The following is an 18,462-nucleotide window of genomic DNA, read 5'->3' as shown; positions in this document are numbered from 1 at the left end:
TGACTACTTTTGATCAGTGGCATCACCGGAGGGTGTGGGAGATAGAGACTGCACTGCTCCTCAAACATCTGCCTTAGGGCAGAAATGAGCTTGGTATTAGCCTATGTCCCTTTCAAATGGTGAAGAGATGGTGTGAGTGTGGTGAAGTTCAGTGGGAGGAGAAAGAACAGGCCTCAAGTTTTTTAATTATTTAATTTTAATTTTAAAAAATTCTTTTACATTTTTCTTTAAAAACATCACATTTTACCAAATTTTCACTTTAACTACATGAACTTTTGTGCTTGTAAATACATTTAGGTTGTGTATATGATATTGTAATTTAATAGTATAATTTTCATTTTGCTGGTTGTTTATGTCACCTGTTACCATTACATTCCGTGATATATGGAAAGTACAGTTTATGAGTAACAGTAGTACAAAAACATTACTAAGGATGGTGTGGTATGGGAGAAGATCAATTGGGCAGGATGACACCATGAGTTCCCGTACCGGGTGGCACCAACCCTAGTGACACCACTGGCTTTTATCAAATTCTGCTTCATAAAGCAATGTATTTTCCCAATCATGAAATCTATGTGTGGATGGATGGTTTGGACTGGGTATTTTATAGAATTTTTCCACACTCAGTCATCTATCATGCTCTCTTTTTGATTTTTTTTTAATTTCAAATTTTGTTTGAGGAATGTAGGACATTGTATGTCAGGATAGCATCTTTTATTCTTGTAATAACTTCATGATTAAAATTAAGCTGAAACTTACCTAAATTTATCTGATAAGTTGTATGAGTGAGTATAGGTATAAACCTAGGCCTTCGCAGCCAAACTTAACATTTGTAGGTACTTTATTGTGCCGGTAGGACCACTGCAGCACAATGAGACTTGCGTCTAGATTTGACTGTTCAGAAATGGAAAAGTGAGGCGATAAATAGGAGAATGCATTAGATCAGGTTGATACAGAGTAGATCTGACAGTCTGAACTGCTGAAGCAACACATTTTCTGACCTAGTTCTTAATGGCCAGAAGTCTCCAGCAGGGAAGGAGTACATTATTTACTTGCTCTCCCTTGCAAGGGGGCAGGCAAAGACATATTTTCTTGGGCTCATGGAGGAAACTAGCACTATCTCTATGGAGACACAATAGGCAAAGTGAGCAAAAGCTGGGACTCCCATCACTCAGCTTAGCAGCTCATAGAGTTGACATTAATATGAACTGGCACCATTCCTTGTAACTTTTCCCCTTACGCTAGGTTTAATTTGGGAGCTGGGCTTTGGAGAACATTTGGTGCATTCTTGATATGAATCAATACTTTTAAAAAAATAGAATATGGTGGGGGAGGAATGGTGCTAATGAAAGGTGCTGTCGTTTTAAAAATAGGTGAAGTAGGTTTGAGTCATCGCTGTGTTAAAAGCAGAATACGTAACAGAGTTCTTTTATTTGTCAAATGTAAGAATAGTCAGGTAGCACAAGCTAGTGTGGTGAATTACAAATTAGTAGTAGAAAAGTTAAAACATATTTAAATAAGGTACCATGTTAAAACACCCAGACATATAAAATCATTTATAACTATGAAAAGAAAAGTTAAAAAGCAATGCAGCACAGTGAACATACATACCAATTAAAGACTTTTCCACACTGACACCTAGAGTGCATCTGGACCGATGGGAAAGTCCCAGATTTTGTTCCTGTTCTTTCTGATTTTGTACTGAGTTAAAATGAACCATGGTATCTGGCATAAAAATTCTCTGATCGTACTAGTGTTTAATGGAAAATATCCTGGGTGTATGGATGCATACGGATTTCTAAAATAAAACTGGAAAGGATAGGAACAGAACCTAGGGGTTTCTGGGTTGTTGGCTTTTGTTTTTTTTAATCAATCTGGATACACACTTAGGCTGCATCTGCACTGTAGAAATAATGCAGTTTGGCACTGCTCTAACTACCATGGCTCAATGCTATGGAATATGAGGTTTGTAGTTTGTTATGGCACCAGAGTTCTCTGACAGAGAAGGCTAAATGTTTCACAAAACTACAATTCCCAGAATTCCATAGCATTAATCTGTGATAGTTAAAGTGGTGTCAAACTGGATTATTTCTGCAGTGCAGATGCACACTTTATTCCTCAAATTATTATGCAAATAAAAAGGAGACGAAGGAGAGCAAGAAGGGAGCCAAGCTAGTGGCAGAGAGTTCCATAGCCCGGGATCAGCCACTGAGAATGCTCTCTTCTGTGTCCTCTCTAAATATCCCTGTGAAACTGGTGGGACCATGAGAAACTGCCATTCCCTTCTCCTTTTGTATCTTGTCTCTTTAGATTGTAAACCTGAGGGCAGGGAAATGTCTAATTAACAATTTGTAAGCCACTCTGATAACCTTTTGGCTGAAGAGCACGGTATAAATAAATACATGTGGGGGATCCATTCCAGACTCCCCCCCCCCCGTGTAAAAAAAATCATGTATGCTCGAGCCCCATTAAAAGTAATGGGGCTCATGCATGTGGCAGTGGTGCGGTGGCACCCTTGTGCCCCATACACTCCCGCACGGCTTTCAGCAAATGCTGAAATCCACATATACTGCGTCCGCGTATGACACGGGCGCAATATATTAAATATTATTATTATATAAAACCTTCGACCCAGGATCTTAAAATTCAGGCAGGCCCATATGGGGGACATAGGCCCGTTTAACTAGGGTTAAAAAGGGGCATCACTTCCGGACGCCCCAACCCTCGTACGGACTGAGTCCGTACAAAATGGCGGCGCCCCTTCCACATGGGGGCTGCCATGACGACGTCACGACTGCGCCGCCTCTATACAGGGCAGCACGGACGTGACGTCGTCACTCCACACCAGGCGCTTAGTGCACCCTTTCCACGGAGCAGGAAGGAGCTCCGTTTCAGAGCTCCTTCCTGGTTTGTGTCGCTGGGCGCAGCCTTTAGATGGCTGCACCCACCGACGCAAGGGAGAAAGGGGCTCCTCCCCGCTCCCGCGGGGTGTCCTTGAGGCTTGAAGCCCCAAGGACACCCCTTTCCAGGCTGCGGGAAAGCGGCCTTTTGCCGCTTCTCCGCAGCCTGGAAAGCAGCAGATCGGGGCCTCGGAGACTGCTGGTCTGGCAGCTGAGGCCCCGATACACCGGGGAAAGCAGCACCTACAGCAGGGGTAGGCAACCTTTTTGAGCCGGGGGCCAGGTTGCTGAACCTCAGACAACTGGGGGGGCCGAAGTCAAAAAATAAATAATTAAATAATTTTTTAAAAAATAAATAAATAAATAAATAAACCGGGACAAATGTGGGACAAAATTTTCAAATGGAGGACACTTTTTTAAAAAAAAAAAAATGGAGGACACGCAAAAAAATTGCTGATTTTTTTAAAAATGTTAATATAAATGCATGTTTTGGAGGCTTCTATAGACAATTGCCCCACTTGCCCGCCGCTTGCGCCCCTTGCCTGCCGCTTGCCTCCCCTTGCCCGCCTCCTCCTGATAGGCCAAAGGCCCCATGCCCTCAAGCGAGAGGCCAAAGGCTCCAGTGGCAATCGGCGGCAGGACCGGGCTGGGGCTGGTTCCAAGGCCTTGCTGGGCCGCATCCGGCCCGCGGGCCGCAGGTTGCCTACCCCTGACCTACAGGCTGCCTCAAAGGGGCGGTCTGTAACATGCCCTAGTGTTGGAGAATAGTACTGAGCTACATTTCAGGTATGTTATTAAAGATTATTGAGATGTGTACTTTAGAATATTTGAAGTATAACTGGAATCTAGGAGCCTCATGGTATAGTGGTTTGAGTGTTGGACTAGGATTCTGGAAGACTAGGGTTCTAATCCTTGCTTAATTATGTAAACCCACTGGGTGACCTTGGACAAATCAAGAGAATAGCTTGTCTAAAGCAATGGCAGACCTTCTTTCAATTAAATGTGCCAAGAAAACCCCCGTAATAGGGTCAACATGTTGATCAACTTGAAGTCTAATAAAGCAAAACAGAAACAAAATATTGTTATTTGTATGAGATTATTACAGTAACCTGTCTAGCAAAATATAACAAAAGACCAACTATGATCAAGTAAGTCAAAACTAGTGGTTTTCTAAAGATGGCAAATGCTGAATATGTTGCTGTATGTTAGACGCACAATACAATAACATTTCTGTAACAATGACATATATAGCCACCAAGGCTTTATTTTGAAATGAAATGGGAGATGGCTTTCTGTGCAAAGGAAGTACAGGAAGTACACTAAACATTTCTGGAGTTAAACAAAACATTGCAAAGAGTTGGTAGCTTTGTGGTCTGTTGTAAGACTAACTTAGAACAGCTAGAAACAAAAAAATTAATGCTAGTTTTGTAGGTAAGGACTAGTGGCCTCTGTTGCCATGTTTTAAAAAAATAGTCAGAACAAGTGATGAACGCCAGCCTGAGGATTAAAATATTCATTGCCTAAGATACAGTTTTTAAGAAGTAAGAGCTTAAGAAGATGTTGAAGTACAGCTTGTAGAAAGAAAGAGATGCCCATCTGTCTTTTCTCTCCAGACATCTATGGAGAAAGACCTTGGTCGCACACTGCAGAAATAATCCAGTTTGAGACCACTTTAACTGCCCTGGCTCAATGCTAGGAAATTCTGGAAACTATAGTTTGTAGACAGTTAGCCGCCTCTGTCAGAGAGCTCTAGTGCCACAATAAACTACAGTTCCTAGAGGCCTGAACAGACAGGCCAATATAAAGCTGCTTTGGGTCACTTTGGAGGTATGCTATTTAGATGACACATACATCTTAAGAGGCCAGAGGCTGCACCAAAGCTGCACTCCACTACTTAGGACTGGAGCAGGGCTTTGGCGTGGTCTTCAGCCTCTTAGGACACATGCATAATTTAAACAGCACACTTCCAAAGTGACCCAATGCAGTTTTATTTTGGTCTGTCTGTTCAGGCCCTAGGATTTCCTAGCACTGAGCCAGGGCAGTTAAAGGGGTCACAAACTGAATTATTTCTACAGTGTGTTTTGGACCCTTGTTTCAAATGCTGCTATTGGAGATACGTATGTAATTACAAACACATCCAAGATGATGCCTCTCTTCATCCCAAACAAAATGAAAACTGAGTATCCACAGTCCTTGTCAGCCTTCCATCTTGGAGCAACAGATGAATTTGTGTCCTTCCTATTGAGTTCTGTGCACTTGTAAGAGAAAGAAAAAGAAACAGAACAAGGATCAAGAGACAGAAGGGAAGATTCTGTTCTCTCTTGGACAGGTCTTTGAACTGTGTTCCTTTAAACACCTGTTAAGCTATTGGCTAAGCTCCTTCTCAGATTCCTTTCCTCCTGAAATAACTTGCTCCTATATGTATTTATTTTAAAAAGCTTAATGGGAGATTGGAGTGTTCTTGGGACTGCATGCAGTGTATTTCATCATTTGCTTTCTGATAAGGGTGTGTCACTAAAACTACTCATGGAAAAAGTATTTTAAATTAAATTATATGGGCATATTGAAAAGTAAAAGAATGTGGGATTCAAAGCATACAAACAATTTAATAATGAAATAAGTCCTTCAGCACCACAACTACTGATGTTCTGTATAACTACCATTAAAAGCTAATGTGGTGTGGTAATTTGAGGACCAAGGTTTGACTCTCCATTCATCTATGGAAATGTAGTGGGTAACTTTGACAGTTCAAACTCTCTCAGTCTCAGAGGAAGGCAAGAGCAAACTCCTTCTGAACAAATTCTGCCAAGAAAACCCTATGATAGATTTGTTTTAGGGTCACCATAAGCCAAAAATTACTTGAAGATACGTAACATAGCCACTGTATCTTGCCAAAAAACCCGTGTATCCCATGCCATAGTAAACCTGATCTTGCCATACATTCACACCTTATTCATCTTGTTACATTCTTTTCCATTCTAACTCATACTGAGATGATGGAAGGAAGAGGAGGTGTTGGATTTTGAAGTGGCACTGCTACTTGATGCCCTTTCATACCTTCTTTTTCTACAGACAGTCAGTTCAGCAACTTTGATGTAGCTAGACTGAAAGGTAAACTGCAGGGGATACGTCTCAAATTATAGTTAATGATTATTCAGTCCCTCCTTGCCTTCAGAGCAGCTTGAATGCTGAGTGCTGTTAAGGTATTTTGAAGAACAAAATTCCTCAGATGAAGAGACCATAGAAATATTGGTGTGTGGTGGGAGCTATGGATGCTTTCCTAGTCACTGAATAATATCTTATGAGTCACTTAACCTTTTCATTTGCTATGGATCTTTCTTCTCTCCTTCAGATTTCTGTTCAGGAATCTCCTTGTTACTTACTTTTGGAGACTTTCATCTAAATAGTTGTCTGTATATCATAAGATTCCCCAAGTGAGTGAATTAAATCAAAGCTTATTATCCAACCAATCTTCTGTAACGACATCATTCATTCTTCTATCCAGGATCAGAACATTTTATCTTATAAATGTTGACTGCACTGTTTTTCACTATTTTAATGTTTGAAATTATATGTTTTATTCTTGTATTTTATTGTTATTGTTGGGTTGTAATCCCGCCTCGATCCACCTGGGGGAGGTGGGAAAATACAAACAAATTTTATTATTGTTGTTGTTGTTATTTCAAAATACTTCTGAGAGTTTCAATGACAGACTATTTAAAATAAGGATGCTAACACACATTTCAAACAGATTTCCCTAATGGATTCTGGTGTAACTTAGATCAAGATGATCTGTTAGGATCTTCTACCAGATTTCAAAAGTAGGGGGTGCAAATCTTGGACTGTTTCATCATTGCATGTCAGATGTGTTTGTGTGAAAATTGAGGGGGGTCTCCCCACTCCTGCCATTGCCAATCCACCATTTTTGCATAATAATTTTTCACAGCTGGCTTTCCTGAGTGTCAGGAAACCTGTCTTTCAGCAATGAAATGAATCTTTGTGAATAGACTCATAGTTAGAAGAGACCACCAAGGCCATCCAGTCCAACTCCTTGCCATGCAGGAATACACAATCCAAGCACCCCCAATAGATGGCTGTCCAGCCTCTGTTTAAAAACCTCCAGAGAAGAAGACTCCATCATTCTCCAAAGCAGCCTATTATTTGCAGCTGAACATTCTTTGCAGCTGAAAAAGCAGCTGAAAACAGAGTGCCTGGTAGCCTGGGGTGCACTTGCCTAAATATTCCCCAGGCAAGCCTAAGGGAAAACAGCACCGCTCAGGTCAGGCATCTGGAAGTACCTCCCTCCCCACCCATTGTCTACTTTTTCTGGGCATGTGAACACCACAACGGAGCCCAAGGAAAGGATGCTGAGCAGTGTAGATGAAAAGTAGTGATTTCCAGATGCCTGCACCGCCACTACAGCCTACAAAGTGCCCCCAGATGAGTCTGAGGAGGCCCTCCTTCCAGCCGTAGTCTGCAGACATGACTCCTAAGATTTCATTGTTGACCTATTTTAACAGGTATTAATTTAGACAAAGTATATTTGAAACTCACTAAGAGGGGCTGCCCAATTTCCGTTTGACACTGGAAGGGTCAAACTAAAAATGGAAAACAGAGAAGGTAGAACGGAGAACTTCAATGAAATGATAATGTGTCCTTTTTATTTCACAAACTATTTTAGGGTCCAAAGGGAGAGAATGTTGGTTCTATCACACAGCCTCTTCCGAGCAGCTACTTGATCTTCCGGGCAGCTTCAGAATCAGATGGTGAGTTTTTGTTCTTCCTTTACTTATTTAGATTCTGCTTGTTACCATACCATTACTCAGTGTATCACTGTCTGGGAACAACTGTGTGATAGGATCCTCCCAGGATTTTGAACAACTCCATCTTCTATGGGGAAAGAACAAGTTAGAGCCCTTTCGCACAACACAATTATGGCACTATGATTCCACTTTAACTACTATGGCTGCTTTCTATGGAATCTGGGAGTTTATAGTTTAGTGTGACACTGGAACTCTCTCTGGCTGAGAATTCCCAATACCTCTCCTTAAAGTGCAAATCTCAGGTTTCTATAGGATGGAACTGTGGCAGTTAAAATGGAGTCATAGTGCTATAATTATGGAGTATGAAAGGGCCCTTAGAGTGGTTTTATAATGAGTCACAAAGGAAATGGTAGAATCCCTTCTGATTTTCCTGCTTTGTAACATCTTTGGCCCCAAACTATTTATTATTGGGAGGTGTGTAATTACCTGTACTACCAAACTACATTTTCTAGGCAACATGGAGTGAGGAAAATATGATTCCTTTCCCCTTGTCCTACTTCAATAACTATGGAGAGTAGGGAAATGCTGTAGCTAGATTCTCATGTCATTCTACTCTTCCCATAGTACAAACTGTACATTTACTGGGAATAGGGTGCACCCACATCTCCCTGGAACATGCAGTTTGAGCCTCAGCTCATAGCTTTTAAATTGGTTAGCTGTCGTTATGCCCCTGGGAATAGACATTTTTTCTCCTCTCACCTGTTTGAGTTATTCTATGGGCTACCTCTTGAAGAGTCATCTAACTGCATTCTGTATTTTTGTTTTTAAACTGATTTACAGCACAAGATTTTTCAAAATGTACTGACATATTGTGGCTGAGTTGTCTGAGACTTGGAACTATGAGCTAAAAACTGAGCAAAACTGGCTGCTGTTGATAAAGAAGAAAACATAGAAACTAATAAAAATTGTGATTCTATTATGTTTAATCTTTGAAGACTATTACTGTACAAAGAGAGAGCAATTTTGAAGTGGACTGAAATCTGCCACAGAATCTGTAGTAGTAACCAGAGGATATTTGCTAGAGCTTCAAACAGTACTTCAAATCAAATAATCTTGTTCTCTCTGGCACCTTCTTATCTAGAGCTGCCTAAGAAATGTTTTTTGTGGGTTTTTTGGGCTATGTGCCCATGTTCTAGAAAAAAAATTTCCTGACGTTTCGCCAGCATCTGTGGCTGGCATCTTCAGAGAACATGGCCACATAGCCCGAAAAACCCACAAAAAAACATGGATGCCGGCCATGAAAGCCTTTGACTTCTCATTGCCTAAGAAATCTTTATCCCCTGTAACATGCCATATTTCTGGTAGTGATTATAAAGCATCCAGTATGTACTTGCTTTCATCCTCTGGTGAATTGAATGTCAGCTCTCCATATTAAATGGAAAATGGGTAGTTGAGGACATACAATAATAAATAAGATTAGTGAATTCATTTTTATCAAACTGTGATCATCTTTTTAACAGTTAGATGGGTTTTTTTTTAAAAAATTGCTAAAATGCAAACACAGTCATACTTCCTAAATGCTTTCAACTTGTCTGTTGTGTGGCAAGTGCTAACCTAGAACCAAAGATGTAGGCTATCAATAAGAGGGATGCTTGTAACCAACATACATTGCCACATGTTTGACAATGCTGTTGTTTCACTGACTTAAACAGAAGTTGCTCTCTGGTAACAGAATATAGGATTGCAGCCTTGGTCAACAAATGGGTCACATGTGAGATTCCTCTGGATTTTCCAGCTGAATTCTTTCCAAAATATTTGGTTTTGCAATACTCAGCTCATCTTAATAATTTTTGTTTTGATGGCGAGAACTGCGTTTCTTGGGTTATTTTTATTTATTTGAAATTCACAAAAAGAAAACCATACAAACAACAGAAAATCCTCAAGCGAGCTTAGGATGTGAGTTATCTGAGCAGTCCTTATAAGGGATGTTAATGAGTTATTCCAGTGGAGTAGCTGTCAGTGGCGCCACTAGGCTTGGGGTCATCTGCTGTGTACCAAAAGTCAGCGGTAGCAGGTTGCCCCACCCTCCCTTCACCTGCCTCCTCTCCATGGCTGCCCGGCTGCCCACTACACAGCCAAATCCGGAAAGGGCTGCTGCATAGTGGCAGCAGCGATGGCCTCCCTTGCCTCCCCTCCTACTGCCTCACTCACTCGCTCACCTGCCCACCACCAGCCCGGTGCTGCCAGGGGCAACTGGGCAGCCAGGAAAATGAGGTAGTAGGAGGGGATGGGAGGGGCAAGTGTGTTGGCTTTCTCCTCATGGAGAGAGCCAGGGCAGTGGGGAAGCTATGTGGGGTGTGCACTTGACTCTCCCCTACCACTTCCTTGCTCAGCTGCACCCCCTCTTCAGACAACTTCTGCCTGACTAGACCCAGAAAGGGTTGTCGGGCAGCAGTGGCCTACCCTGCCCTCCATCTTTCCCCTTCCCTGGCCAGGGCTACCGGGTGTGTGTGTACAGAGAGCTGGACAAATGAGACAGCAGGAGGGTATGGAAGGGGAATATTTACCCCTCCTCCTTTGCTTTCTTGGTTTTGTCTTCATGGAGAAAGCAAGAACAGCAGAAAAGAAGGAATGAAGGTTGGGCACAGCACCCCACCCCCACACACAGGAGGAGGATCCGGCCAGGTGTCACCCCTTCTCTGAAGTGTCACCTAATGCAGTCTGCATCCCCTGCACCTTACTAGTGATGCTTGTGCATTTTATTTTTACATTTTTTTGTTATGAGACATTATCACATGGGGAAAATTGGGGGGTTAAACAGTGATTATCCCATGAAAATCGTGTAGTCACAATTAACATTTCCATTATCCCAGGAATAAACAGGCAATAAACAGCAACAAATCATTTACAGGGAAATCCCGTGAATGATTTGTTGCTGGTTTTTGCTTGTTTATTCCTGGGATAATGGCTCTTTAATAACAATGTGTGTGAAAATGTTAATTGCGATTGCATGATTTTCATGAGATAATTGCTGTTTAAATCCCCAGTTCCCCCCGTGTGATTAAGTCCATTGTCATGAACTGCAGCAAAGAAAGAAAGAAAGACAGCTTTAATTGGGAATGTAATGAGGGAACCAAGGTCAGTGGAAAGACCTCATGGAAAATGCAGTGTCTTTAAGCTGTTGTGTGGATATGGTCTCTCTCCCTTTCATTTCCTTCAGAACTCCTTGAGTCCCACTTTTGGAGAAAGTCCCAGTATAAATAACATGATGGGTTGATAGATGAACTCAGCACCACCTTTCCATATTCTTCCTCCAGTTCCCACATTCTCTGTCAGCCATGTTTAATTTTTTTTAATGTTATAGTGCTAAAGTGCTGTACCACTCTAAAAGTGCCATACTAGTTTAGCATATAAAAGAAAGAAGAAATTGAAGAAATAGTAAATCTGGTAACCAGAGAGTGAAAATCAGTGGAAAACCTTTGTGGCAAATGCCACCTCACACCCCCACAGCCATTTCAAACATCATCAGTGGGACTGCCAAAAGTAGGGCCAAAGAAAACAAGACAGACAGTCTGGATACACACATGTGACATTTATTTCAGCCTGTATCAGAAACTCCCAGAACTAAAAAAAACTTTTTTTTAAAATCATGCAGTGGTTTTTAAAAGCTGTTGTAAACCAGGACAGGAAGAATGCCATATGCACATAAGGAAAAAAAGCGTGCGCACACATGGAAATTAAGGCTATAGCTCCAACCAAATTCCAAGGCTTTTGGCTAGTCAGGAGGAACTCTTAAGCTAAATCTTGCAGAGAGAGAAAACAAAAAGAAAGTTTAGCAGAATGATTTCTATTGACATTCCATACCATACTCTGTTCGTCTCCCAAATATAAATGCATGATATTGTGTATGGGGTTTTTGAAGGTGATATTGATGGGGAGGAGGAAGTTTTTCAACTGTTGGTCAAATTACGACAGCTTTTGGAAGAGAGCTGAAAACTAATGAGTCTCTTGGGCTTTGAGGGCAATTTATTAGCTCTATGGCCTGTCTATCAATTTGATCTTAAAAGCTCATATCTTCTTAGAGATCAATGTAACTTGCCATTCTACTTAAGTTAATTACAAAACATGCAGCACAAAGCTTTATGACCACTTTAGCTAGCCTACATTTCTTGTCTAAAAGTCTTCATCCTAATGCATTAAGACCAAACTGGAAAAAGAAATTGTATATTGGATCATATCTTTTAGGCTTCTGTAGATTGGATTGGTCTGTCTTATTCAGAATAACCTTAGGGCTTTTCTATTCTTCACTTGTTAGGAATTACATGCAGTGAGCCCTGTGCACTCAAAAAATAATCTGCTCCTCTTTGTGTCCTCAGTCAGATCCCCACTATCTTTGCAAACAGTTCCTTGGTGTTGAAAATGTAGTATTGGGTTGTCCTGTATAGCAAACTGCAGCTTTTCAAATGTTTGGTGGTGACTCCCAGCATTCTTCACCATTAGCTATACTGACCGTTGGCTGCTAGGAAATTCAGTCCAACAGCATATGAAGGGCTGTACTTTGTCCACATTTGCCATGTAGTCTCAACTTTTTGAAATCTTCTGGTGGCAGTATATGACTCACATTTGTAGCTTGTCCCTCTTTACATAACTGAAGGGAGCATTATTCCAGATCAGGGAAAGGTAATTGCAAACCTCCTGTGAACAAATCTTGCCAAGAAAAACCTATGAGAGGGTTGCCATAAGTCGGAAACAATGTGAAGGCACGCAGCAGCAACATCTTATCTTTACAACAGCCTTGTAAGGTGAGATATGTCTTAGGTGAAAGAGGAAGACCTGTTTAAGACCCATTCACACCACAATCTTATCTATGTTTACTCGGAAGCAAATCCATTTTTCCCAGTGGCACTTAACTCTCAGGTCAGTGTACAGAAGACAGCTGACTCATTACTAATCATGAATTTAAAACTCAGTTGCTCTGTTCTAGAACCAATACTTCTTTCCCTGGACCACATTGGCTCTCATTCCTTCTTTTCCTCTACTCTAGAAAAAGTGCATTGTGTGAAACAGCTTGTGTACCCACCCCATATTCATCAAAAAGTATATTGATCTTTCACTATTTTTTGTACATGGTGTTTACCTTGTCCATTGGTTTACCAACATGGAGTGTATGTTATTCACACTGCTACTGCTCACTCTCTATAACATGAAGTGTCAGAAATCCACAGTAAATTCCACATTCTGTAGAATGATGAATTTAGGTGCAGTCAAGTTGTTTGCTTATTTTCATAAATGTTTGGATGTTTCAAACCAAATGTGAAACTAAAAGTAGATAGATTAGCAATTGGAGAGATCATTGACCTCAGATGCCAGACACCAAATGATAAGTCAAACAGTAATCTTTTAACTTTACAAATAATAAAAAAAACCCAATTATTTTGGTATATTATTCTTCAAAGAAAAGAAATACTATACTCTTATAGTGGTTGTTGTGTGCCTTCAAGTCATTTCTGACTTAAGGCAACACTAAGGAATTCCCCAAGGAATTCTTAAATGCTCCTCCCAAAACTACAATTCCCAGGAATCCATGGGACAGAACCTTGACGATTAAAGGAGAATAATAGCACTGTAATTGTGTAGTGTGAATGGGCCTAAGGTTATGGATCATTTATGAATATGAGGCAGTATGACAAGCATTTTACATCAATAAAGCAAATCAAATTAACTGAGGGGTGGATAACACAAAGTTTTATGTATATGTTTATGGGTGTATTTCGACTATGTGTCTTTTGAGCTACACTGTAGCTCTGGCAAAGTATCTGGAATATTTGGTGAATATACACAGGTAAATCAGAAAGCTTCTAGTTTAGAACTGTCCATGTAAACATTGGTTTTCTTACAATGAGAAGAGTCATTTCTTTCTTAAACTGATAAATTTTTCTTAAACTGATAAATGTGGCACTATCAACCCACCGAAAGTTGGAAAAACTGCCCCTTTGAGATATTTTCCAACTGGCCTTGAAATGATCTTTTTGGTTCATTTTGCTTGCAGATCTGAAGTAGATGGTTCTGTGTGGGCTCAGATGGAAGAAGCTGTTAGGGTTGGTTTGCACAATTGTTTCACTGATACTGTTCAGCAGGTAGCTGATACTGGAGGCACAGCACCATCTGTAGGACATAAAGAAGTACTCAAAGACATAGCTGTGTTATTCTGGAAAATCAGTATGCAACGAGATCTTGTAGCACCTTTGAGACTAACTGAAAGAAAGAAACTGGAATCTTGAACCTTCATAGACTTAGGCCTACATACTTCTGAGGAAGTAGGCTCAACCCTACAAAAGCTCATGCTACCAGCTTCTTTCATTCAGCTAATCTCAAAGGTGTTAGCAATATCCCTTTGCATAAAGTACTGTTTCACATTGATTATCCTTTATCTTCTGAACTCAGAACAGGCATAACAAAATATGATGAAGTGTGGAATACTTCCAGTGCAAGAGCCAGCACACATGCACTGTTTTTTAAAATCAATTGTCAGTCTTCTACTACAATTATCCAAGAGGACTAAGATGCAAGCTCAGCCCTACAACAGACCAACACGGAAATTAACATGTAAATCACTTGCTCTCAACCAAGAGTCACATGTGTGTGTGTGTACACAGTGCACTTGCGTCATACGCTGGAAGCCATGCCGGAAAAAACCTTGTGCACCCCAGAAGAAATAATGAGGCGTGCGCCTGCAGCACTGCACTGCGAACACAAAGCCCCATTACTTCTAATGGGGCTCAAGCTTACACATTTTTTCTTTTATGCAGGGGGTCCGGAAGGGCACACTGTGTGTGTGTGTGTGTGTGTGTGTACACGCGCACACACACACACACACACACCCCACTCACTCACATGCCAGCCATAGATATTGGCAAAACGTTGGGAATAAACTCTTCCAGAACACATAGCCCAGAAATCCCACAAAAAACTACATCAGCCTTACCATTTGGTGGAATGAGGCAGCCACCACAGGTAGCAAATTAGAGGTGAAAAGACAACAAATTATGGTTGAATTATTGTAATTGTTATACAGATACTTTCACTGTACCAAAACAATGGCTCGCTCTGGATATTATACATTTGGATCCGTGAGTGGGTTGCTAGTTCACCTCAGTCAGCAAAATGGCTTGGGTCACTCCTGTTAGAAAGAAAGAAGCTAGTAGGAATGAGCAATTAGAAAATGGAGTGGAACTGTTGCCACTTTCTAGTCTAAAAAAAGGCTGGGTCTTGGGTGCTTTTTGTTGCTTTTTCCTCCATTAGGTTCTGTTGGGGGGGGAGGCTGAGCAGCTGTCAGTGACTCATCCTGTGTGGACCGCTTTTCACCCACAGCTATTCTGAGGACTTTCCTCATCTTCGGAGCTTCCCTTAGTCCTATTCTTCAAGGAATCCCAATTGCCAACCAAGCAACAACCATATCTATCTACAAGGTATCCAACCTGCCAGTTGTACTTTCTAGATGGGATTTTTCAGTGAAGGTGCTCCTGACCTGCACTTCTTTATTATAATAACTGGAAGGCAGAAGAGGAAGAATAGTTAGTTCTTAAGCTGCCTTGGATCCCATCCAGAGAGAAAATGAGATATAAATCCAATGAATCAATCAGTGACCTTTTTTATTTTGTAGACCAGGGTGGAAATCATAAGGATCTCCAGTTGTTGTCACCAGCTCCCAGAATTTCTCTCCATTGGTTAGGGTATTGCCATCCAACTGCCTCTGGAGTAAAACATATTTCTTTACCACTGCTGTAGACTTTAATGGGAACTGTGAGTTCAATGGGTATCTTCTGTACATTTTATCTAAGCTCTTCTTCAGCTGCTTAGAATGATGGCTGTGTCTCTTTCACCACAGTTATTGTATTGTTTTTTAAGTATGTTTTATGTTTTTAATTCCACACTGTTTAATTGTCTTTTAAAGGGGTGGGTGGTCTGAGGGTTTGGACTTTATATTTTAACTTTGTAAGCCTCCCCGATTGCTTTTTGTAGGGAGGTGGGATAAAAATAAATTTTATCATTATTATTATTATTATTATTAATGCTGGTGTGCATGATCTCACTGGTTTGAAAATAAGATGTATACAAAACTAAATCTTTCAGTTTCTCCCTTCCTGGTCCTTTCCCCACATAACATATCCCAACATTTATTTATATTTGCTGCATGAAGTCATTAGCCTTGATAGAATACAAAGGCTTTCCTGATTCTCCTGGTTGCCTCCTTCCATCAACAGCAAACAGAAGAAGTCAGGACAACCTCCTTAGTATGAACACCCCCTTCTTAGTGTGAAGGGGAAACCCTAAACCTTCAGCCATAGATGAAGTGGGAAAAGGCCCACCAAAGCTGCAGTCTTCCAGATATGTCTGCACCTTGACCAGCATTTCCTTGGCACACCTCCAAGATTGCAACTTTCTGTTCAATTCTCGCCCATCTCACCTGCTTCTTGGTGCCTGGTTCCCACACAGTCAACTAGTTATTATTCCCTTTGCTGAGTGGGTAGTGTGTGTATCTGTAGGCTGCCTGGTTTAAGGCCAGACATGCTTAGTCTGCTAGTTACTTTTGCTGGCAGTTGTCAAGATGTTCCCCTCCAAATATAGCCTCTTATGCACAGAAGTTGGTTGCTGCAAATCTGGGAAAGTTGTTTTCTGGAAGAGGAATGATGTTTTTGCTATTGGTCAACGTATACTGCTTGCCACCATCTCCACCCTCAAAAGTTCTTTGCATTCTTTGAATGTATTTTAAATTAGTTGAGGAGAGACACAGAGAGACATAGAGAAGCTGCTGGCACTACAACAGCCAGCCAGTATTTTGGGGATGTTTGTTTTAAACTGTTTTAGTTGCTTTTGTTTCTATAAGCAGAACAATTTATTTCCCAGTGATGATTATGCCTTTTGGTGGTCTATTTTCTTTATTGACTGAACTCTTTTTAACTATAGCATTCATAGGACTGAACACACAGCAAGTTTTAAAATAACATAAATCAGGGGGGTGGAATTGTTTCTCCAATGATATACCCACCAGTGTTTTCAGAATGAACAGCACTTGATGGCTGTCTAAATCAAAAACTAATTGCACAGACATGCTTTATTTATTTATTTATTTCCCACTTCTTGGTTTTGTTAAGAAGTATGAGTATATGGGTTAGAAACATATACAGACGACTGGGCGTATAAGACGACCCCCAACTTTTCCAGTTAAGATATAGAGTTTGGGATATACTCACCGTATAAGACTACCGCTCTTCCAACGCACATCAAATAAAAATTAAAAAAACATCAGATTTGATCTCAATATGGTAATTTTAATTCAAATGACATGTAGGTACTTAGCAGTAACCCTTGTTGTATACAAAGCCTGCTTGGATTGTTCAGCTCTCCCTGCCTGCCCAGCCCTCCCTGTCTCCAAGACTGTCAGAGCGGTAGCTGCGTTCATACGATCGTTGAATACGGTGGGGATGTGGCCCCGGCCATTTTTGAGCTCCTCCCACCATATGCAGCAACCTCAGATTCTCCAGTCTGGCTCAGAAGTTTCAGCACCTGCCCTATAAGATGACACCCGGCGTATAAGACGACCCCCGACTTTTGAGAAGATTTTCCTGGGTTAAAAAGTAGTCTTATACGCCAGAAAATACAGTAAATTTCTGTTTTTTGAATTATGTGTAAAAAACTACAATATATTGATGATAAGTATGTAACATTGATATTGTACATATGGAAATTAATAAAGAATATTTTTTAAAAGTTAGAAACCTTAATCACAGAATACTTGGTTGTTGTTATTATTAGTATTATTATTATTGGCAATCATCATCTTTCTTTATATTCCACCTTTCCCACATAACGCACTCTAAGTGCCTTACAAATTAAAATATCATACAGTTAAAATATAATTTCATGGATTCTCCCGGTAGGTCAAGAGTAAAAATCCTTCAGTGGGTATGTGTTTGGAATTCTCACCAAGGCTTATAATCCAGTCCTTTCTTATGAAATAACTCCTTTTGTTTTATACAGCTTCTAGATACAGAAGAGTGGGAAAGTATTTGGAGCTGTGCTGCTTTTTTATTTACTGTGAGCTTTAAGCTTTCTTCATCAAGGTTCTGAAGGAATATATAGAATTATATTAATCACTAACAGACTTTAAGAATTCATCTTAATACTTTTTAGGATTTAATTCATTGGTTCACATACCCTGATACAGTTTCCTTACTAGTGTCTGGATCACCAAGTCAGCTCTGATCAAAAGATTTTTTTTAAAAAAAAGTTCAGTTATATTTCTAATTAAATACTTATGTGAGCACAAGTATGGTAATCTCTGCGTTTTTCCAGTAAATCTTTATATGTAAGCCAGATGTCCTTACGTAAAGCTTTTTTTAATCAAATGTTTCATGAAGAAAAGCCCATGTCAGTATAGTTCCATTGTTTTGGGCAGATCACTACCTGGCGGAGTATACACTCAAGACTCAGAAATCATCTGAGGGTCAAGGACCCATTAACGTTGTTTGCCCCAAGAGACATTTGGGTCCAAATGGATTCCTGATGGCTCTTGGGGTTTTTCCTCCTGCCTTGGTTGGATTAAGGGAATGGCCAGGGTGGTGGACACAATCATTCTTGATTGTTCCCTCTCACAGAATGGAGCCCAAGCAGTCCCCTGGTTTTCCAAGGAGCTAATGGCAATGAAACAAGCAAGATGGCAGTTAGAATGATGTTGGCAGAAAACTGGGAGCAAGGCCAAATGAACACAGAGTACAGTGAACCCTTGTTATACGCTA

At 40.6% G+C, this 18,462-nt stretch overlaps 1 protein-coding gene across 1 annotated transcript in view; it reads left to right on the top strand.

Moving 5' to 3' along the window:
- Positions 1–18,462, top strand: part of OSBPL5 (oxysterol binding protein like 5) — a 358,346-nt gene that overhangs the window by 303,119 nt on the left and 36,765 nt on the right. Inside the window, exon 7 of the mRNA XM_042447041.1 lies at positions 7,582–7,666. Coding sequence (XP_042302975.1) covers positions 7,582–7,666 — 85 coding nt within the window. The remainder of the gene's footprint in view (positions 1–7,581; positions 7,667–18,462) is intronic.

This window comes from Sceloporus undulatus, chromosome 1, assembly GCF_019175285.1.
Source record: "Sceloporus undulatus isolate JIND9_A2432 ecotype Alabama chromosome 1, SceUnd_v1.1, whole genome shotgun sequence".
In the NCBI taxonomy this organism is placed as follows: domain Eukaryota; kingdom Metazoa; phylum Chordata; class Lepidosauria; order Squamata; family Phrynosomatidae; genus Sceloporus; species Sceloporus undulatus.
Note: the sequence above shows the minus strand (reverse complement) of the source record. Positions and strands in the feature narration are given on the sequence as shown.